Source organism: Micromys minutus (genome assembly GCF_963924665.1).
Source record: "Micromys minutus genome assembly, chromosome: 12".
NCBI classification, from domain to species: domain Eukaryota; kingdom Metazoa; phylum Chordata; class Mammalia; order Rodentia; family Muridae; genus Micromys; species Micromys minutus.
In genome coordinates this window covers 48,410,384-48,433,953 of record NC_137981.1, presented here as the reverse complement: position 1 = coordinate 48,433,953, position 23,570 = coordinate 48,410,384, and the positions used below count along the sequence as shown (strand labels likewise).

The 23,570-nt window shown below is 37.7% G+C and overlaps 1 protein-coding gene across 1 annotated transcript in view; it reads right to left on the bottom strand.

Moving 5' to 3' along the window:
• Nucleotides 1-925: 925 nt before the first annotated feature.
• Nucleotides 926-23,570, bottom strand: part of FNDC3A (fibronectin type III domain containing 3A) — a 140,667-nt gene continuing 118,022 nt past the window's right edge. The window contains exons 12-26 of the mRNA XM_080926399.1: nucleotides 22,360-22,484; nucleotides 21,090-21,264; nucleotides 19,922-20,008; nucleotides 18,524-18,662; nucleotides 17,479-17,547; nucleotides 16,062-16,180; nucleotides 13,650-13,755; nucleotides 13,371-13,546; nucleotides 11,992-12,105; nucleotides 11,203-11,352; nucleotides 10,822-11,105; nucleotides 10,469-10,681; nucleotides 7,336-7,502; nucleotides 6,421-6,548; nucleotides 926-3,383 (exon numbers count right to left, since the gene is read on the bottom strand). Coding sequence (XP_080782525.1) covers nucleotides 3,069-3,383; nucleotides 6,421-6,548; nucleotides 7,336-7,502; nucleotides 10,469-10,681; nucleotides 10,822-11,105; nucleotides 11,203-11,352; nucleotides 11,992-12,105; nucleotides 13,371-13,546; nucleotides 13,650-13,755; nucleotides 16,062-16,180; nucleotides 17,479-17,547; nucleotides 18,524-18,662; nucleotides 19,922-20,008; nucleotides 21,090-21,264; nucleotides 22,360-22,484 — 2,367 coding nt within the window. The 3' untranslated portion in view covers nucleotides 926-3,068. The remainder of the gene's footprint in view (nucleotides 3,384-6,420; nucleotides 6,549-7,335; nucleotides 7,503-10,468; nucleotides 10,682-10,821; nucleotides 11,106-11,202; nucleotides 11,353-11,991; nucleotides 12,106-13,370; nucleotides 13,547-13,649; nucleotides 13,756-16,061; nucleotides 16,181-17,478; nucleotides 17,548-18,523; nucleotides 18,663-19,921; nucleotides 20,009-21,089; nucleotides 21,265-22,359; nucleotides 22,485-23,570) is intronic.

Below are 23,570 nucleotides of genomic sequence, written 5' to 3'. Positions count from 1 at the left end.
CCCAACTTGCTTCTTGGTCATGTTTTGTGCAGGAATAGAAACCCTGACTCAGACAGTTAGTAACCAAGCCCTGGAATGCTCAGGCTGATGCATAAAACCTCTGCATCCAATGTTTATAGGAGAGGATTCAGGTGCAGTGCTGTATGGGACTTTGATGCCCTCTGAGAGGTATGATGGTTTCTGACCCAAAAGATCTCTTCCTCAGCCTAGACTTTTGTAGTACCACACATACAATGACAATAAAAACAACAAACCCCAGAGGAAGCCTGTGGGGTCTGTTAATGGAAAATGAAGAAAAGTTGAACTTTCCAGTGGCTTGGACACAGCAGCACCAGTAACAGGAAGGTTTTGGGCAGATGAGGAATTCAAGAATAGTCATGGATCTTACTCCTCATGGGCAAGTGTATTTAATTGAGAGAGAGTCTGTGTTGCCCAATGTAGCATTTAACTCCCAGACTGAAAACATCCTCCTACCTCAGTCTCTCAAGTAGAGGGGACTAGAATTTCCCTTTTTCTTTCCAATGGGAAGTTTATACCAGAACCACCCTTTTCTTTATTTAAACAAAGCAAGACAAGGAATTGGACAAGATCAATTCATTAGGTAAAGCTTCTAAACTCTGTTTTTCTTTTACAGATAGGGTCTCACTAGGTGGTCCTGACTGGCTTGGAACTCATGGAGACACAGCTGCCTCTGCCTCCCACATACTGGAGGCTTCTAAGTCCATTGCTGAATCTACTCCATTGAGTTGCATATTGAGTATGTGTCCTCTCAGGTTGAAGTTCAAATACTGCTTGGTAAATATTGCTAGCCCCTTGGGAAATAGGAGGTATTTAATTTTCTTATATAGGTAGCAAATGATGAACTGTCCACTAAAAAAAAAAAATCTCAAAAAAGAATGATACAACTTTTATTTTCCATGGATTTTACAGATACTTTTGCTACAGTTTATGTATTCTTATGAGATTATATTTTTCACTTGTATGAACTCAACCTTATACAATTTTAAGGTGGTACGTTTGTTTGGTAGTGTCTATAATCTTTAAAAAGTTGAGTTTTTGGAATGTACAGTATATGAGGTAAAATCAAGATTACATTAAAAATTGTTTTCTCCTCTGCACTAACACTGCAGTGAGGCTCAAATGGCAAGTACACTATTAAATGACATTTACTATCAAAAATAGGAGTTCATCTGAATTACTATGAAAAACATAAGCCACTGTGTGGCACATTTTACCATTTAGACATTCAACTATATAGAAATCTCTGGGCTCTTACACTCAGACTCATCTGTACTGCCAAATGTGGCACTTTTAAGAAGTTCTAGAAAACAATCGTAATCAGTTGTTTGGGGGACAAGTTATCACCCTATTCAAAAGAGATTAAATAAAATGTAAACATACAGTGTATTAGAGTGACAGGGTTTTCTTACACTTGGAGAGGCCAAGTTTATCCATTTCTTTTTTGAATAAAGGTTAATGTTTTTTTCTAAAGCGCAGATCATCTGACATAAAACAATTACAATACATGCCCATTCTATTATAAGGGGAATTCTTCAGAGATCTTCAAAGTACAAAACATACATTTCTTTTTGACAGACAGAAGTGCTTAATAATCACTAAAATGCAGACCTCAGCAACTAAAAATTAGTGACTCACTACTCTAAAATCCAAATAATAAATTAAAGAAGCTAGTTACAGATGTCTACAGATAATGTGAAAAAACAAAAATTTCATATAAATTCATTGCAGACTGTATTATTACTGGCAGTCACTGACATCAAGGCGAGATGTACAATGTGATATGACAGAATTCAATCCGATCATCCAATAACTCACAAATGCAAGCTCACAGACATTAATGAACTATGCAATTTGCAAAGTGCTCTAATGCAACGGTACCCACATGCAATCAACAATTTGGAACAGTATCCAAACAGACATTATACATTAAACATTAGTTTCTCAAGAAAGAAAGCAGCTTGAAGTTTACTGGTGCAAATTAATTTTGTCTTCAGATTTGGTACCCCAAACAAAAAGGTTGAGTTTGATTAGAAATTCTGATGGCAACAGCAGTAGTTACAGGAGATGCTGCAAAACCATTGGGAGTCCTTCAAAGCTAGCCTACACCAGGTGATGAGCGTGGACACATCTCCTTACCTGACAGTCTGCACAGACCCAATGTACACAAACACATACACACACGCACACACGTACACACACAGTTTCAAGGCCCAGAAAACAGAAGCCAAAGAGGCTTCAAATTTAGTTATTATGTAAAAGTACTCTGTTCTCAAATCCCCAAAAGAGACACTGTTCAAGTAAAGATCAGTATTTCTGGGTCTGTGATTTCTTGGGCTCACTTGTGAGTTTGTGTGTGCGTACACACGTGTGCATTCGTGCCTGTGTGTGTGTGTGTGTGTGTGTGTGTGTGTGTAGAAGAACTCCACACTCAACAAACAGAAAGATTCTCACTCAGATTCCTTCATCCAGTTTTTGTTTGCTAAGCCCTCCAGTTATTCATCAAAATCCCACTTACCAAACAATTAAGACAATGAGGAGGTAGAAATATAGCACTAGATTGCTTTCACAGCATCAGACTTGAACAAGTTTCGTAGAGAACATTAGTGTAAATTCTAGTCATTTCTGAAATTCTCTTTCACATGGCAATCACCTTCAAAACAAACACATGTGGTTAACCACTGTGTTTTACTCATGCTGACTGGTTAAAACAATCATAAGCAGTGTCCTTTACAAAGTTTGTTTTACTAGAAGGCATATCTGGGGTTGGAGGGGGGTGAGAGAAAAAGAAAAATAAAAGAAAAAAACAGGGAAAAAAAGTCCCAACCCAAGAACAAAATAAACAGCCCTCCCCAGATTGATGTTTCTGTGGCTGAGTTCCCATGAAGAGCCAGCCTAACGACAGAAGCACTGAAAATGCCAAAGCCATGTTTCAATAGATAGTCTCAATGCCAGTGCTAAATGCCACCATTTTGTAAAAGCAATACAGAAATAATTTTAGTACATGACAAGATAAAATGTAATACAGTGTTAAAAATAAAGTTATATTTTCACTTGATTACAAAGTACTGAATGATAAAGGCAATCAGAATGGAAAAGAAAGCAAACAACACCAGGATGACTGCAGCACACTGCTCATCAGTTAGAGTACGCCGGGTCCTCGCACTGTCCACTGTGTCTCTGTTGCTGCTGGCCGGCGGCTCTGTCCTCTGGGAGATGAAGAACACTGTGGTGCTGTAGGGACCTACCAGGTCCTGGTGCCCCGCAGGGTCTTGGCATTGGCGAATGGCACACACTCGAAATCGATACTCACAATTCAGCTGAAGGCTGGAATACCGGAATGAAGTATCAGGGCCCTTGTAAATCTGTTAAGGAAATATTAGAAAAAGAAAGGAGTATGAAGTCTGGACAGACATGAACACTTCTGAGTATAACTCATTTCATCTTGTGTACATGCGGTATGTGGATACTGTCCATGCAGACCAGAGAGCCATGCTGGTTGCCCTACCTTCTTCACCCATTCTATACTTCATTTATTAATACTTTCTGGGAAGTCTTTCACGAACCAGGAGCTAGCCTGATGATTCCCGTGCCCACCTCCCAAGCACTGGGATTTTACCGTGGTAGTTCTACATGCCAATTAGAAGGTTAACGTGAATTACTGTGTGTTAAAAGTCAGCACCGTGCCCAGCTGACAGCGGGTGCTCAGAGACATTACAGTTCTCACCAATGAGCCTCTCCTTCTGTCAATGAGAAAACAAGGCTCACAAAGGCAAAGTTCTTCTCAGGTGGCTTCTTTCAGCTGCTGGTGGGCTATAAGCCACACTTACAGAGAGATACCTATGTTTGCATTCTGTCAGGCTTCCTGCCTGTTCCAATTGTACTTATGTTGTAAATCAGTTTTAACAAACTAGTTTATTCTCAAAGATCTAATCTCACTTGAAAAAACAAAACAAAACAAAAAAATAAAAAAAAACCTCTGCACAATCCAGTATGTAGTGGGTCTCTAACAAATTAGTGACTTCAAGTAAAAATGTAGATGCTAATGGGAAAAGAAACTTTTACTATAAGAAGCCATATTTGTATTTTAAGAAAACGTGTTCCGGTTCAGAGAAAGCAAATCAGTGTTCCAAGTAGAAATACAGAAAGGATTCATGTTTGAGGTATGATAGAGTAAGTTACATAAAACAGAAAGTTACAGAATCCAATGTAAAGCTGTATACATATATAAAATCATTTTAGTTAAAATATTCTTTTATCTTATGGGTACAATAAAGTCATTTTTAATTTTTGTCTTCCCCCTACCCCCTTTTCTGAGATAGGGAGGATCTTACTTCGTAGTACAGGGTGACCTTTAATTCAGAATATTAATTAATTAATATTATTTTTACTTTTGAGCTTTTCTCATTTTATCTTCAAAAAAGTACACTATTATGACTAGAGGGGAAAACCTTCAACAAATAGCTTGCGGGTGACAAGTGACAAGATGTAGAGAAAAAATATTAATAAGTTTTTTGTTTCTTTTTCTTTTTTAAGACAAGGTTTCTCTTTATAGCATTGGCTATATTAGTACTCAAACATCTGCCTGCTTCTGCCTCCTGTGAATTAAAGGCATAAGCTACCACACCCAGCCCTAAATTTAGGTATTTTTACCTAAAATTTTAACCAGCCTTTCCTGCAACCTCAGCCCCCCTACTCTTAGGACCGCAGTCACAAGTCTGAGCTTGTGAATATCCTGACCATTGCTAGAGTCCAGACAAACTTCCTGAGTGAGAAGATAACTTAGGGACGTAGAGTTCTAACTCTACAGTTCCTTACACTTCCTTGTAGCTATACACACTGGTTATCAAATAAATTACAAATATAGATTCCAAATAAGAAGCTAAGCTCACCAAACAGATGACTCTGAGTATCTGAAATGTTACTCACTATAAGATTCTGTAAGTGCTGGAGGCTTAGGCCTATAGCACCTCTAAGCAACAAAAAGGCTCTGATTGAGCCAGCCTTTTTGGTTTTATAGTTAGAAATCTAAAGTAATACTAATTTAAAGTTAAATTAGAATTAGCATTACTGTTTTGTGCACTTATTGAAATTTATATCCTACCAAAATGTGGGATCTCTATTTCCTTTAAAGATGCAGTTAGACAATTACATTTTCTTTAATTTTAATTTTGCTTCTTCCTTGGAATAAAATCTGTTCATCTGTAAACCACATCTGAAATCTAATTATCATGTCACCGAGCAGATGATTTAAAGGAGCAAACAATGGTGTGCCAGATTTAACTCCTGCTGTCCTTTGTTATTTTAGTTAAGTACTGTATTTCTAGATAATTTGAAAAAAATACATGCTTTAAAATTAAAGTAAAAACAAATATATTTTAAGTCCTTATATGTAAAGGTTGATAGAAAAAAAAGGGGAAAAATGGGAATAAAAAATCAAATAAAGTGTAATGCTTCTTGAGACCACCTTTACATTAACTATAAAACTTAAGATATTGATTTCCTTAGAACTTATACGTTCATTTAAATGTTATTGTCATATTATTATTATTATTATTATTATTATTACTGAAAGACATCTTACAGATTTTCCTGCTCCTGTCTTTGTCCAACAACACTTGTAATCAAAATGTGTCTCACTATGTAATTATTCGGATATAAAAAAAATTCTCCCCTGGCTTCTCATTTCACTTGGAGCAAAAGTTACTGCATGGTCTAGGGTGTTAGGGTCATTCCCACATCACTTCTGCATCATGATGGCTTCTTTACTGCTCACTTCTCAAGGGGACTGTGGGTTAGACAAAGTCTATAGGGGTTGGACTACTGAAGGAAAATCAGGAAATGTCAAGCTGACTTCAAGACTCAACAGTCAAGAGTGCTGTGAAGGTCAGCTACTGGGCTAGGACAGGATGGGCACTTTATTTTCTTATAGTAGTAGTCATTGAGAAGAAACTACAGACTCTATAAAGCTTGTCTTAGTGATCTCTTTACTGCTAATCAACTCGAATAAGCGCTCTGCTGCCTTGGGGCCTCTTCTTGGCTTCACACAGGACTTCCTCAGGGAAATGGCAGTGTCCCCAGTCCTTCTCCAGTGCACTGGCACCTGTCTCCTCATGCAGAGCTGTGTCGTTCCACTCCGCTGGAACTCTCGTGAAGGTAGGTACTTTTCACTGCTATGTCCTGACTGCAGGCAATAGCTCAATGAGTACTCACTGAAGGAATGAATAACTGATCCAAGAGCAGGCATTCACAAAATATTTTGAATTCCAAGACAGCTGGAATGTTATATGCTCTGAACAAATGTTTCTTAATTAGAAACTAAATGGTCAAATCTTTTACTAAAAATAAATAAAAATTAAAGATTAAAAATATGTACATATAAAATGGTATCTCGACACATACCTGTTTGAATTCTGAATCTTTTCCCACCATAACTTGAAGATTATAAATAACTGGGTCACCCTTCATTGGCTGTAAATATTCCCATGTAATTTCACAGATGTGGTCATTTATTTTCTCTATTTTGGGGGCTGGATGGAAGAAACATAAACAAGATCAGCTCAATTTGACTTCAGTTGACATATTACACAGATACAGAATAAAAAAAAAAAATCAACAAATCTCTAAAACCAACTGATAAAACAGTGAACTTTTGCCACAGGCATGTAAAGAAAATAAAGACACAACAGTCTTTATGAAGTCATGAGACACTATCTTGGACAACTTATCAACATCACAGTTATAGACAACTGAGCTGGGGGTCTGCTTAACAGAGGACTCGGTGCCTGATGCAATTTTGCTGACAGTCTCTATCACCAGTTCTCAGAGCGCAATGCATTTCCATCTCTTTGGATAAATACACAAACTTCAATCCTTGCCAGAATCATTTTTAAATAATAGCTACTTTAGAACTAGAAATATGTGTATAGCATATATGTATATGAGGATACAGTTGTATGTGAAGCCAAGCTAAAGAAACATTTGTCTTTCTTAGGGGAGACCAAGCTCCCAAAATCTGAAACATTTAAATAACCAGAGTTTATGATAGTTAGCCTTTAAGTAATAGCAGAAATAGCAAATCAGCTGATTAGAAACACTGTTTATTCAACTTAGTATTTTATGTCAGACCATTAAAGAGACCAGGGACTTTCTGAGTATTAGTGTGACACAAGAAACAGCTCTGAGGACCAAGTGGAGCCCCGAGCATGTGCTTTAGTGTGTGCTCTCATCTAACTGAAGGAGAGACACTGGGTGCTAAGTTTTAATCAAGATAAAGGATTTTTTTTAAGAAAGTAACTTTGGGAGGTTATGAATTACCTTTCAAGGCTGCTGGAACAGATTTTGGAGTGGTGAAAACATACTCTTGGGACAGAGGACCTTCCCCAGCTTCATTACAAGCTTGGATGCAGAACTTGTAGGATGTGGACTCACTGAGCCTTTGAACTTTGTATGTATGACAAGGCCCTCTGTATAGAGAGACAAACCTGAAATGGAAATGAACAACTTTACAACAGCATAGAAAAATGCTTTAAAAACCACTACAAGTGTATAATTGGGTATGTTATTTAGGATCAAGTGGCTCCAAAACCTTAAAACTCAGGAGTAATTGAAAACTCTGCTTTCCATCAGATAATAAGAATCACAGACGTAGATCTATCTCCCATTCAAACTTGATACAGAAAAGTTATCACTAATCCAATGTTCAAGCACCCTAAGTTTCTTCTCTGGCTTCTGGTACAATGTTGACTCTGCCTGCTGCCTTTTATGATTACATTTTTAAAAGCATCAGAACAACATAAAGGAAGGCATTGCTTTTATGAGTTACTTCTAACCAGGTCACAATCTACAGCACAAACTTGAGCTATGAGATAATCGGTACTTAAATTTCTCTTATTTTTTATCCGAAAACAATAGAGGACTTAATACATGGGCATAATTCTAGTTAGCTTAGTGACCTTTCTTAGAGATTTAGATAGTACTATGAAAGAATATGAAATTTCAAATAAATTATTTATATAAACTATTAGCTAGATGCTTACAATTATATTTTCTCTAATATATTACTTATAAACTGGATATTTCTCAATATTTTTAATGGACAGTTTTTAAAAAGTTAGAAACCAAGGAATGACTAATGAATGCTCAGATAATGCTAACAGCCTGAAAACTATATTATGGTTAGGAATAAGAAACTATTGATGACCCGAAGCAAAGAGATCTACAATAAGCAGTAACCAGATAAGCCTGGCAGCTTCTGACCCTCTGAAGTACGTTTTCTTTAAATAAGAAAGGGAGGGAGGTGGGAAACAACCACAGATGAAAACTGCTGAAAATTACAAAGTCATCTTCTGATGCCACTGGACAGCAAATATGGATCTCCGTAAAAACAAAGTGAAGCAAAGAGGAGCTGGGGAACTGGCTCAATCGTTAAGAGCACTGGCTGCTCTTGCAGAGGATCCCAGTTTGGTTCTCAACATGTGTATGGTGCCTCATAAGCACGTGTAACTCCAGTTCCAGGGCATCTAACATCATCTGCTCATCTCTGAGGGCAAATAGGCATGCATGTGCTGCACACAAATATGCAGGCAAACATTCATACATCAAAAATTTAAAAAATCTAAAAAAAAGGACAAATAAATCTAAGCTATTAAGTTGGTATAATTTATTCAACTTATGTTAATTTATAGATCATTAAAGGTCTTAAATTGTCTTTTTTTTCCTAGCCACATTCATATCCCAGCAATTCCTCAGATGCTACATAAATATAAATAAAAAGTTTATAACATTATATTTTGTGTTTAGCAGAAGCTTTACCTTTTGTCCACTAATTAGAATGCTTTCTGATAAGCCTTTTTGAACTACCACAAATGCAAAAGGTATAAGCTGGAGCAAAATTTAAAGAATCAATTCACTTAGCGCTTGTGGTATATACCAAAAATAAATGGTTCTTTAAAACCTGCACCTTTAGCTAAGCACTGAGTTAGAACTGCTTTTAGCAAGCCTTCCTGCTTTTCACCCTGAGTGCAGTGATCTAACAAGGGCGAGAAGAATTTAACAATTCACCCAGCTCTTAACAGAGACAAATGGTTATACCATACAACTGGCAAAAAACCTTCTGGCAAAAAATACATATAATTTTGCCCAAAATAAAAGCACAGACATTAAGAAACACACACTATGGTCATTAAAGTGTTCCTAAAAGTGATTAAAACCAATATAAACTTTGGGGAAACTGTCCTTCATAATTTAAATGCTTAAAAGTTAGGCAAACTTCTAATTACATAAAAAGTACAGAAGTATAATTTATAATCTTAAAATATTACAAGGTTACCAGCTATAGAAGGCACAAATCAATGTGGTCTATACAGGGTAAATAAACAGTCCTAAATTGGTATTTACATGTTAATCATCTGAATAACATACTCTAACTGAAAAACATTTACTAGGGCTGTGTTAGTCAGTGTATATAAAAAGCCGGATAGTATGTGTAGAAGAACATGAAAGAGACACAGATAAGCCCCTGGATGACAGGAAGTGTGGCAACAACACTGGACAATAAATTACAGTCCAACCAGGCCCTGCTGCTGAGGAAGGGGCTGAACTGTTGGTTCTGAGCGCCTTGTATCAGGAGTGTGAGTCATAACCCCGCTGTCTAGGACCTCAGAAGCCTTGGAACAAATCCCAATCACTTTCCACTCATTGTGTCCAGCTGGAAATCAAGAGCACAGAGACTTCAGAGCCAAGGTAAGAGCTCATGGGGCAGAGTCCAAGAGTAGCCTACTAAACTTCCCTGAGCATCACTGGAATCACAACAGGAAAGCCACAGGAGCCTTCTGGCATTTTGAAAAACAAACTTAGATTACTTAAGATAGTTTTTTTTTTCTTACAACTTTATTTAAAAAAAGATACATGTACAGGTTTTAAAAGCATTTTGGGATAAAACTATGAATGTATTTTTTGTCAGTACTTGATTTTTTAAAGGTTTGATAGTATGCATTGAAATCTTACTAGTTACAATAAACATAAAGTACATGTAAAACAAAATGTAACATGGAAATAGTCAAAGTTTTCTTGGTGTGTATAGATTAAACATAATTTTTAAATATCAAAAATTGCTAAAAAGCTATCTTCTTAGCTCGAGTTATTAAAGTTAAGATAGTTTTGATAAATAACTTTATTGCATTTTAATTAGTCTGTGAGTGTGTGTTGTCTGTGATGCACATGCAATGGAGCACGTGAGGTCAAACAACTGGCAGGAATTGGCTCTCTTTTCATCGTGCAGGGCTTAGAAGTTTACTCAGTCCTGGCAGCAGGTGTCTCTACCCACTGAGCCACCCCTTGGCCCGTTATGATAGTCTTTACTCTACTCTGGCAAATTATTTACACTATAAACACTTATATACATTAAGCCCCAAAATATATACATGAAAAAGGAAATTAAAAAACCTACCTTCCATTCTTATCTTCCATCTGAAGATGGTACTGAACAGCATCTGTTGATAATGTCTTTGGGGTTCCTTCTCCCCATTTAAGCTTAAGGTTTTGGTGGTTAAAGGCAACACATTCCAGCCGAGGTGGATCAGGAGGAAGAGGCTTAGTTTTTAGCTTAATTGTATGGCTGAAAGGTCCAGCCCCAAGGCTATTCAAGGCTTGAATTCGTATTCTAAATGACACATTAAAAAAAACAAAACAACAACAAAAAAAAAACAAACAAAAAAAAAACCCCAAGTTTACTTTATGGCTATTTTATTTACACCATCCTTTTGCATTAGGCAAACATAAACACAGATTTTTGAGGTATACCTGTATGTTGTATCTGGTTGCAAACTGTCTATGACATAGCTTGTCATCTTTCCCACTGTCAAGGGCTGCTTATCTCCAAGGTCTATGCTGTAGGCAAGGATTTCTGAGCCATGGTCATAAGGCTCTTCCCAGCTAATTGCAAGGCAGGTAGAGGGTGAGTAATGGGGGCATTCTATATCGTCAGCACTTATTTCTTGAAGACAAGTCACAATGGCAGGAACTGATGGTGGAGTCACACAGACAACAACTTCACTGAAAGGACCCGCACCTACAACACTCATAGCCTACAAATGAATAAAGCAAGTTAACAAAGACACAACTGTGCAGTGACCTCTAAACAGAAGATTCTGAACAGTGTGTATCCAGGTACCGGTCACCTACCTGGACTCTGCAGTAGTAGGTAGTAGCTGGTGAAAGTCCTCTTAATTCACAACTGAGGCCAGGCCCACAGTAACACATCTGCATACTTCCTTCGGCTCCTCCCCATTCCAGCCGGTACTCAGTGACGTCAGTTCCATTACTCAAAGGAATCTTTATGAAAAGGATACAGTTTTCTTAGTCTTGATAGTAATTAAATAGCTCTTGGGCAGAATCATTCCCTCCTCTAACATATTAAAAATGAGAGTGTCTTTGAATTTATTTAAAACATCAACACTATCAATACTGTACAATTTTTATTCATTAAAACTACCTGAATAGTTAAAACACATAGCAGAAGAAAAATATGCCTGAGTCAGAGTATCTTAGTAAAAAAACTTCAAAATAATTTGAAGAATGTTAACTTACATAGATATTTTTCACAAGTTTCAGTGACCAATTATAATACACAATAAATATAGTGATGATAATGAACGAGAGAAAGATATACAAAAATCTTTTGATTGTTTATTCAAAGTTCATCAGTTGCTAAAATATCTCAGTTAAAAAAAAAAAAAACAAAAAACAAAAAACAAAAACCTTTGGTTAAAAGCACTAGATAACATGAACCAGAATCTGAATATTTAAAAGGCAAATCTATCTAACTTTAACACTTAACTCATTTCTGTGTGGATTTATCTAGGACTGTTTTCACATAACTGAAGGAGCAGAAGCGAAGATTGCCTTTATTCTTTTATATGCACGACTCCAATCACTGAGGAAAATTATGGAAGTTAGTGGAAATTATAGTACCTCCCAATTCACTTGTGCACAAGTGGCTGATCTGCATGTCACTTGAGGAGGTCTGCATTGGTCTGGTGGCCCAGGAGCTGTAGTGATATCGTATTTTTCTGAAAATGGTCCAAACTAGAAAAAACAAGCAGAACACACATTTTCCTTTTTCATCCTTAAGTGTTCACTACACAGAATCCTGTATCTAAAAAGACTTACCAACAATTAAGTCCTTCAAAATTAATTTGGTCATAATTCAACAGGCATCCATTAAGAGTAAAAGATTTAACAACTATGGAAACAGACGCAGAATTCTAAATTTCATTTAATATACTTTGTCTCTCCCACGCCCTTATTCTTTTCATGAGCTGCTTTCTGTAAACAGAGCAGAGCTCTGGTAAATTCGGGAGGCGCAATAAAAAGAATGCATGAAGAGGGATGTGGGCACCAAGTATGGGAGATGGCAGGCACCAATCTTATCCTAATGAGTCAAAGATGGGTATTTAGTGGAATCATAGAAATAAATGTCCAAAGTTATTCTGACAAACTAGTAGAAACCAGTAAATAAAAAGGAAGACATTACATTGAATATGCTACCAGTTAACTGCAGCCTTGTGAGGTTGCTGAGGGCACAGAGACTATGACAGCTTAAATAAGGACTGTCTGTAGACCGTGTGATTCCATTCACAGTACTTAAGTGTACTCAGATTAAAATACAGTTCAGTTGGAGACAGACTATGAAACAAAGCTCAGCTCACTCAAGTCTTTAAAAACAGTGGTATAGTGACTTGTGAGCTTAAATTTTGAAAAAAAAAAATTTCGAAATAGTTTTTAAAAATGTGTCATATACCTAAGCAACTGCTTTGTCTCAGGGCAAGCGGGGGGGGGGGGGGTGTTAATCAGCAGTTGTGTGGAAGCACTCTCTTCCAGTACTAGCTGCAAAGTGGGGCTATCACCTTTTTATGCATTTTATGGATCTTTCTTTCTCCCCACCCCCTTGTTGTGTGTGTGTGTGTGTGTGTGTGTGTGTGTGTGTACAGACCCACACATACAACACACGTTTAAATAACTCATATAAATCATAAATGCTTAAATATTAGCATTTGCTCATGTAGCCAACCATGGATTACATCTGGTTTGCAATGGGGAGTAAATGCTTCATAAAACTAGTTCAATGACCATGCAAACAGGCTTTTGAACCTCCGTAAAGAAAGGCACAACTCTTTCCAAGTGCTACAAACTCTGACTAAGGTCCGATAGTACAAAGACAGAAAGGCAAGTTATTGGGCATGCTGTTCCTTATTTATAGAAGGAACACAAGAAGCTTATTAAAACAAAATGGCTTGACAACAGGCGTAAGGACACCTGCTCAAGTGGTGACTGGACTGGCAGATCCTCACCCCTGTTCTGTTTGCCGCACGAAGTCTGAAGCTGTACGTCTTTCCAGGAAGAAGGCTGCTCACTGTACACTCCACTTCAGAGCCTTGGTAAACATCTCTGGGCTCATCTTTATCTGCAGGAGTCATTTCTACTGTGTAACAGGAAATGGGTGATCCACCATCAACCTGAGGAGGTCCTAAGAAGGACAGATTTAGGGATTTTAACAGGAGAAATACTTTGAAAGACTTAGAAATAATAAGGAAAACTTAATTATAATTTAGTACCCAAATGGAAATTACCCCATCGTAACTGTATTTCTTTTGCTTTGGGTCTACCCTGCACCCTGGGAGGGAGGCATGGGCCAGGAGGCACAGCTGGAGTCTGCACAAGTAAAGATTCAGAGACCTGCAAAAACAAATGCAAAATCTAATCAAGGGCTCTAAACAACTGGATTGCTCTGACCAAGGGTTTAACACAATGTAACATTGTATCATCAGTGTACAATCTTCACTGACCACAGAAATACCTTATTAAATCATTACAGCATACTTTCATAGACAAAAAGACATGGACTATAACTATTATTTAAAAGTGGGAAAAGGAATAAAACCTTTCTTTAACAAAAAAAAAAAACAAAAAGAAAAAACAAAAAACCAAAGTATCCAAGGGACCCACAACTCTCTTAGATTGTTCCAACACTATAGATGCTTTCTATCTTATTGGTTTTGGAGGTTATGACTCATAGAAAAAAATTTTTTGGCTTTCTTTTTTAAACTGTCTTTTAACCAAAATATTAACTTTTTTTTCCTTATTCCTCTAACATCAATTCTATAGCCAGTTAGTTTCTCTAGTATATGACACCTTTATTTAGTATTGCGTTGATTCCTATTTTTAAAGTCTTCATTTATTTTCTTATGTGATAAGAGTCTGAACCCAGGGCCTTACAAATGCGGAGCAAGTATCTTACCATGAAATGCTAACAGGCTCAGCCTCGATTTTACTTTAAAAATTACCTGGCCTAGTTGTACATTAAGGTTCACACTTAATATTTAATTCTTTTAAAACACAAACCATTTGTTCAACATTTTTCAGACAAATTCTATGTAATGTACAGGCATTCTTCAATGATGTACTAGAAAAGAAGTTTAGATGTTATTATGTTTGTTGTTTTTAAATGTGGGGAGAGTCTTTTTCTCCAGGTGGTTCTGGGAATTCAGAAAGGTTTCTTCTACAGAAGAAAACTGTTCTAGCGCCAAGTTATGCCTTTATTACCAGGGAGCTCTCTCAATGAATAAAAGGGAACACTGTACCACAAGCTTGTTGGTGGGACACACACTCAGTTTCACAATACTTGCATGCCCAACAAGAAGTTTAAAAGCTATTTTTTAATTGGATATTCTCTGTATTTACATTTTAGATTTTAACAAAAGTGTTTTTATTATGTAAACTTCCATTTAAAAATGTTATTATGAATGTTCCAATAAGTGATTCTTGGTTAAATTTATTAAAAATAGATCAGGTGCCTAGAATGTGATTCCTAGGTGCCTAGCAGTGAAGAACAGGAAGGCATGAGCAAGCAGAGGTGCTCCATATGCTGTCTGAAACTGGGGAGGGGGACTCTGCTTCATCCTGCTGCACTGAGCTTGGCTACTGGGGTTGCTTGTGGTATGTGCCTGGGCCAGGGCTCCTGGCATGCTTTAGGATGCTCCCCTGAAACTCACAAGTGAGAAGTGTAGAGACAGGAACTGAAGCAAGCATCTTGGCAGGGAGTGCAGAACACAAAGTATTTCTGGTTTGAAATGGCCTAAAGATGAGGAAAAGGGCAGCCTCTGCCCAGTGTTCTCATGCTCTCATCTGTTCTCAAGCAGATGCAAAGTAGAAACCCTCAAGCACTCAAACGGTGGGGAGACTGGACCAGCCCAAACGGAAAGTCAGGAAGCATGATGAAGACACCCTGACTGAATTACTGACCCATGAAAATGTTCTAAGTGTAGCCAAAGATGCCAAATATACTCAATATTGAACTAGGTTCTAAAACTGTCCTCAGAATTGGGATATAATCAATATAACTGATAAAGTTACTGGTCACTGAGTCCCTCTCTTCTCTTCTCCCCCTCTCCCTCCCCTTCTCCTTCTCCCTCACCCTCTCATTTTCTCTCACCCTCTCCCCACCCCTCTCTCCTCCCCCTCTTCTCCTTCCTTCCTTTCTTCCTTCCCTCCCTCCCTCCCTTTTTTCTTTCTTTCAGGCAGGGTTCTGTAGCCCTGGCTGTCCTAGAACTCACTCTGTATACCAGGCTGGCCTTGAACTCAGGGATTCATCAGCTGCTCCTTCCCAAGTGCTAGGATTAAACACCCAGTTACTGATTCTCTTAATAATCATAAAATAATGGCTAGCTTTTCTGAAATACTAAAATGTTTTATCTGTGTTCCAACAGTTTATGGTTTCTCCAGGGACACAATTTACAAAATAGTATCTTAACTATTTCAATTTCTGCTGGATATGGATATCAAATATCATCCTAAGATTTACCTAAATATGTACTGTGAGTAAAATATCCTGTTAGAATATTCTGGTAAACTGTAACACTAGCCACCCAGGTTATGGAAATTATTCTTGTAGATTTGTCCACATTTCACCAATGGAGGCATGAAAGGCTGATCCTGCCCCATGTGGTCCGGATTAAAAAACAAACGTGCACACATAGCATTACCGCACTCTGCCCTCCATCACTAATGCAGTAAACCCGTAGGCGATAGCAGCAGCCTGGAGTCAGCCGGTCACAAAGATGTTCCCTGGCAGCGCCACTGTAGATCATATCCCACTTGCTTCCTAAAATGTGCAGAATGTATGCAATTAGCTACAAGACAATAGTAGCACTGTGGTATCATGGAGGGGCAGGCACCTCATGCTTCACTGAGTAAGCGTCTAGGCTACTTGTCAGAAACAATTCATGCCTGACTATGTTTCCTGGAAATTTAAAATAAAATTAATTTTCTTTATGCATGTGGTCTCCAACACAAATCTGCATGGCTTTGTTGAACTGAAATACCTCTGTACAGTCTTTGGCTTAGATTAGTTAAGCATATTAAATGTATTTACTGGTCCAGTAATAATATTATAATAATGAATATAAAGAATCAGCATCATAACATATTTACTCATAATTATAAGACCTTTCTTTGCAGTTTATATGCCTTTTATAAAAATAAAAACTGACGAACAGGTGACTCAAGCATAAAGTTCCTATGTCATAAAAACCTTAATTAGAGTTAACCTTCATAGACATGTACACATGGGTACAAACTTAATAAACTACTCTTTAATAATGAAGACATTAAATATATAGTAGCTAAAAAAATCACTCTGGACATGCTAGGCTTGCATGATATAAACATGGGGGAAAAAAAAGAAAAAGAAAATACAAGTGTGGTTGAAATTAAAGAGGGCTGGCACAAAGCCTGTCATTGGATGGGAAGGAGAGGAGGGAGTGAGAGGAGAGGCAAGATGGAGGAAGAGGAGGATGATCCTCGTGTGTCTCTGCTTAGATACAGGGTTGTTATGTATATTTTTAAAGGATTGGTTTGTATGGGATTTGTGCTGTCTGGATGGGCAAACTACATCCTATCAACTGGATCAGCGACATTGATAGCATGTTCTTTCATGTGGCGACTTAATAACTGAGTTCAAGAGAAGTGGTGTGGTGGGAGTGCCATCCTGGAGCGGCCTGCGGACGGCTCGAGTCAGAGAGAACCAAGGGCAGAGGCGTGCAGAGAGGGGGCCAAGGTGTGCTGCACAGAGCAGTACCCGCTCAGATCTGAGCAAGTAGGCAGGGTGTGTGGAGCAACAACACTCAGGAACTGGGCACCACCCTTTTTTAATATTTACCAAAACATGTAAGTACAATAATACAGCAGTGGTTGACATTTGACCCACTGTACTTCTAGAGGTCACTATCTGAAGTGCACCACATTGGGCACAATTGTAACTGCCACTACCCTTCCCATCACCAAATCAAAGACAATTCACAGCACAGCAAAATGTGTTTATGGCAGCAAACAATGTAAAGCCAAGAAGAATAGAAGTTTATCCATCAGAACAGAACTATCAGCTTTACCAGTTATGCTTACCATTAGAACCTTCCGCCATCTCCACCACGTACTTATTGATGGGCGCCCCTCCATTGTCTTTTGGTGGATCTATCACAAACAAAAGAGGTGTTATGTAAATCCCAAAGGACAGAATACAAAGGCAGACTGTCACAGGGTAACAGAACCATGTGAACGATTTTTCTTCACCAATCCTCTGTCTACACTGCTGCCACCAGTCTTCCCACTGAATCTACCTATGTGCAACCCTACAAGAATTTTAATGGCTGCCCAACATTCCTTTCACTTTTGCTCCAAAGGGAATTTGAAATTTGTACTTGTAATATGGTGACATTTTCAACTGTCTCCAAGGCAGGATTGAGTTTGTACACTCCTAAACATATATAATGTTTTGCAAATGTTAATGTTTTGTTGTTGTTTTGACTTGTTGAGAGCTACGATGATTCAGATATTGCTACCACCATGCTCAGTAATCTCTTTTTCCACATGAATCTGACCCTGTTCTTTTAGTGTCAAACTTAGTTAGTATCTGTGAGCACACAGCTTTCACACAGATACATCTTCACTGGAAGACACATTTCTTATCAGACTGCCCTAAGTTAACACCCAGCACCACAATCCCAATGTTATTGGTTCTAGCAGCCAACTGAACACTTCACAGAAAATCATCAGGCTAACTCAGTGGATTAACATGATTGAACTTGGGCCTTCTGTGGTAAAAACATAAATTCTGGGAACTGTGTCCATCAACAGTATCCCTTTCTTCTGAACAACTCCCGTGAATCTGCCTTTTGTCCCATAGCAAGTTGCTACAACAACTAATCATCCACACGATGAGCCATTGCTTGAGCATGGCTTAATATAACAATAATTCATCCATCTGGACATTTACATCTACAAAACAAGAACTTGAATTTTGAACTAGTTGCTTATGAATTTTCTTCTTCTCTTCTAAGGATGAATGGGTAAATTTCTAGCAAATGGTACTGTGATACTTTCATAAGTTTGGTCTTTAAAAATGTTCCTATTTAAATCACTTTAATCAAACACAAAATGAACATCTTACCCCAAGTAATTTTAAAACTGTGTGAGTGAATCTTCCCTCTAACCGAGGGCTTCACAGGTGCTCCTGGCTTATCAGGGCAGGTGCTGAACTCCACCACTTCACTAGGACTGCTTTTACCTTCTGAGTTATAAGCAACGACCTGTGGCAAGAACACAAAGACTGAATGTTTGTTACCAAACCAAGCTGTGAGCAAAATATAAGTTTAGTGAAATGACTAAATACTTTAAGACTGACAAGTCTTCTCTGGTGGAGAACGGTATGTCCTCATACTAAGTGTGCTTGTAATCCACAGCCCTAAATTATTCCCAATGATTTCTTCTGAAATGCCCTATGCATAATATGGGAAAGCCTGTGTGGTGTGATGTGAGGGCCCAGGGAGGAACCAAGTGAAACTGGCTTGGAACTGGAAACTGGCTCCTTCAAATGATTCCATTTCAGAAGTCTTTAAATCTGAACCACTAGTTCTTGGATTCCTAGCCAACAGAAGCTACAATATAACAAAAACTTATTTCCAAGTAGTAAAAAATGAGGTAGATTTTAAACAAAGAAATGGAAAAGATAGATATCCATGTCATTTTGATTTTATAAATTAAACCCACATTTTCACCTTGCCATGACCTACGTAATCATGAAAGAATTTTAGAAACACCTAGCATTCTAAGTAACCACTAAGTGGCCTGTGAGAACCTAGTCAAAGGCAGTGCTCTGTCCACCCTGCTCTGGTCGCTGCTCTGCTCTCACATGTCTGTAACGTCCCAGCATCCTGCTATCATTTTAGGTTTGTTTCTACTAACAGTAATTATTAAATAATTCAAGTACTGGGCAAATTTAAGAGCCAAAATATACCCTAGAGTGATGCAATAGGAGGAAAGATAAATTCCAGAAGTTTCCATGGAGGAATTTCAATGTTACTACTGTAAGCAAGCACTACAAGGTTGAACTATAATATAAAGTAAGGTACCACCATGTAGCATCATCAGTCACAACAAGAACTGACCCGGGCAAGGGTTGTCAATGGGCATTAAACAGGTATGGAATCCTGGTACAAGATAAAATGATTACAAAGGGCAGAGAATGACTTTGCAGTTAAGAAATTGGTAGATACCAACTCTTTTGAGGGATTATGACTAACAGTGTATAAAGGATCTTTCTGTGGCACGATGCTAATAATCATAATGGGTATGTTTTAATATTCATATTTTAATGTATGTACCCACATTACCCAGGTAATAGGTTTGCTGGTTTTGAATGTACATATATGAAGCTTGAAGAGCATTACTATATTACAGTAAGAAGTAAAATAGACCCACCCAGTACAAACAAAAGAATTAAGATTTAAGACCAAAGGCATGGTTTGGAAGGATACACAGTGTGAACATGAACAGTTTTCAGAGTTACCTTAAACTTATACTTTGTGCTTCGTCTGAGGTTTTTCACTGTGTAGGCAAGGTCTTCTCCATCATATCTGGGCTTGAAGCCATACCCCTGGAAGGAAACAGTTTCCATTAGACAGCTCCTCGCGGAGATGTGAGGAGTAACAAGTGTGTCTCACCTTGACCTTCGACCTTTAGTGACTGAACACTGACATGCTGCAGAACCTTTTGTAGAAGAACTGAGATTAGTCTCAGTAAACCTAGGAGTCAAGAGAAGGTCTCTGTGCCGAGGGAGGAATTGGAACCAATGGCAACGAGTGACTTCCCAACAACCACATTTCTCAGCAAAGTTATAAGAACTAATCACGCAGAAGTCTTTAACACCCTTACTTTGCTCTGAATACATAATTGTGTTTAAGTGAAGAAATAAACAGTTGACTGTCCTGGAAGATAAGGTACCACTTAGGTCCAATATTGCTATTTACAGTTCTAGTGACAATGTTTCACTACTATATTAGTTCCCATGTTGAAATTATAAAAGTGAAGATATAACTGAAAATATAGTATAATTTACCATTTAAATGTATACATAAAGATGTATAGCATATTAATGAGAATGTGCCAATATTAACCTGATCATAATCCTAAACAAAGCTGTTTTTGGTTGACAGAAAATAGAGGGAGGGAACTACTAGTCTGAGGATGCACTACACGGCCTCCTACGTAACTCAGTTGGCTGTGGTGTGTCCACAAGCAGTACTGAAAGCAACTGAGGAAGGGTGATAGGATTCTGAAGCTGCTCTATGCCGAAGGCTGAAGGGGTGCTGACATTCCCTATTATTTCTTCCCAAGTCAGTCAACCCATGTCTGATTCTCTGGGCTGGGAGATGTAAGATGCCGTGCTGTTAGGTAAACGCTCTACCACTGAGTTACGCAGCCATCTCTCAAATGTAAAGTGTAGTTTCGATTTTCCAAATATAGACTTCAACATTCACAGTCCCCTAAACCTCTCATATACACCAAGACATCAAGAGACTTGAGTCCTCTCTCCCAATTTTACTTAGACAACAGCAAAGTAAGGCCTGATGGGACTTGGGGAATGAGCCAACTCCTGTGGTGACATTTACTGTATTGGGATTAACACTGTATCAAAATTACTTCAACACTTATTTAAACTACAGAGTCATACTCACTGATGCTTCTTCCTCCATCTCTAAGATGTAAGAAATTCCTTCATCTGATGGTGTTCCTGAGGGCTTAGTCCACTGTAGGGACAGCCAAGTAACTCCAGCTTTGGTCAGCACAGGACTTGCGGGTACAGAGGGGGCACAGCCTGAGGTGTAGTATAAGACTTCTTCACTAAAATCACTGTTGGAACAAATAATTTTTTTTTTTAAAAAAAAAGGAGTAAAAATAATTTTATTGATAAAGAGCCTCTAATACTGTTTCATTAAAATGAAATTTTAAAGTTTGTTGTTGTTGTGACGTGGTTCAAATCAATAACCTTGATTGAGCATGCTAAGTCAGAGCCTGTCCACTGAGCCCAGGCCCAGAAAAATCATGAACAATTTTTAGGGTAGTCCAGATACCAAAAGGTTAATATTCTTTCAAATGTGTAAGTTTTGTTTAGATTTTCTTGGGCTTTGGTAGTGAAATATGTTCAGTCAGTGGAAAAGGTGCACAGTGGTCTGTAACCCAGCTTACTGTGCACTTCTTTCACACTTCCACACGGTACACACATGGAGCAGAGAAGACAGCTCTCACAAGTGCCATTTTCTGTGGTGGAAGATGTAAAAACGCATAATTACCAACTCCCCAAAAGGTAAACAGAAGAATCTCTAAAATAAAACAAACTATTTTTAACAGGACTCTTAAAGGCCCAGGCTAGTCTGAGCTACACAGAGAAATGTTTTAAGAAACAGAGAAAACAAAACTTCAGATAAAATTTTTTAATGGTTACTGATTATCCATCTAAACGAGAACCACGCCAACTGAACTAAGCCTGTTTACTAGTGGCATTAATACGTTTTATCCTAAATTTGATTTATTATTTAATTCATGAATAAACAATAGAAATTTGGGCCTTTCAAGATTAAAAAGGGAGAAGCACTTTTTATTTCTATCAAGCAGCAAGGCTATGGAACCCACCAGATTGTATAACAAAACCATTAGAATACTTGCACTAATGATTAATTTAGAAAAACGGGGAAAAAAACAGAAACAAAAACAAAACAAAACATAAAGCCCCCACAAGCCCCCTTGACAGGTAAAGATTTAATTTATATTTCAGGTTGGAAAAGATCCTGAATTTGATTTTTACTGTCACTAAGACATTCTATGTAACTAAGACATTCTTTTCTGAACTTTGCTACATTATAACAGTATCAACAAAATAAAGCAAAATTTCAATGGATACCCTGACTAAATAGTCTAAAATATTTATTATTTCACAAAACGTCTTACCTTACACCATAGTCATTTTTGGCTGATAATCTAAATTTACAACCCATTGCCGGTGAAAGTTTGGTAATTTTAAATTGCTTCTGTGAGCCCATGTAACACTGACAGAATTCTCCATTTCCTTTCCCCTAGAAAAAATGGCTCATTATTATTATATATAATATGCACTGCTAACAAGAGACAAATCCATATCAGTTTCTTTTGACAGTTGTTTACTAGCTGATTCAGTCTACAGTAACAACACTCCATCACATATACCATGGATCTGAAGAAAAGACTGAGGCGCTGACCATCTCAAGTACAGCTGACTTCAGGTGCAGAAGTAGCTCTCTAAGTAGCCTTGCATAGTTTCTTGAATTAAATATGGGGTTTCAGCCAGTGCTAAATTTCTGGCCATAATAAGGTATGGATCTTATAATCTTTATGGGGGATAATTCATGATGGCAACAGGCTGTTCTCTGAGACAGACAAGTGGCCACTTACATTAACTCTATCTCCAAACCTCCTCCTAAGACTGCTAAGTGTCTTTAAAATAAAGGTTTGAAGTAGCAACTGCTCCAAAAGTTACATATAATACATTCTAGCAGAATTGGAAACAACACAATTAGACAAAAGAGAGAAAAATTAGGCCACCCTAGGACAAATGGAAATTCAGGAATGCTGGGTATAAAATAAAATGGGCATCTCCTTTTTTTCTCACCTATTTTTCTTCCCCATAGCTTGGTGAAGGGCATTTGGGGCTACTTCTGCGAATGGCGGCATGTGGCTGTAAAACTGAACTGTCTTATTATTTTTAATAGTATTTAGCTAAACCTACTGCAAGGTCTAAGCACAAAATCATGTATTCTGAATAATGGTAGATTTCCCTCTCTAGTCTGGACACTATGACTCTACCACCAGTTTGAGTTTAAAGCCATTAAGTTAATTACAACTTCTTGACTAATATAAACTGGCATAATATAATGTAGACTGGCATATTTGGCTAGCTGATACTTTAAAAAGAAACCCCTTGTTTAGTAATGCTATAAAATTAATGAACAACGAATAAACATTCTATTCCTGCTACATTTTAGCAGATCACCTATTGAGTCTTCTGTGACTTGTTAAAATCAATTTTATTCTGAATTCTCTTAGCATTTCTGGAACAAAACTTTCTTAGTTATGCTTTATTACTCCTTTAGTATTATACTGTTGAATCTCCACATTATCAACAG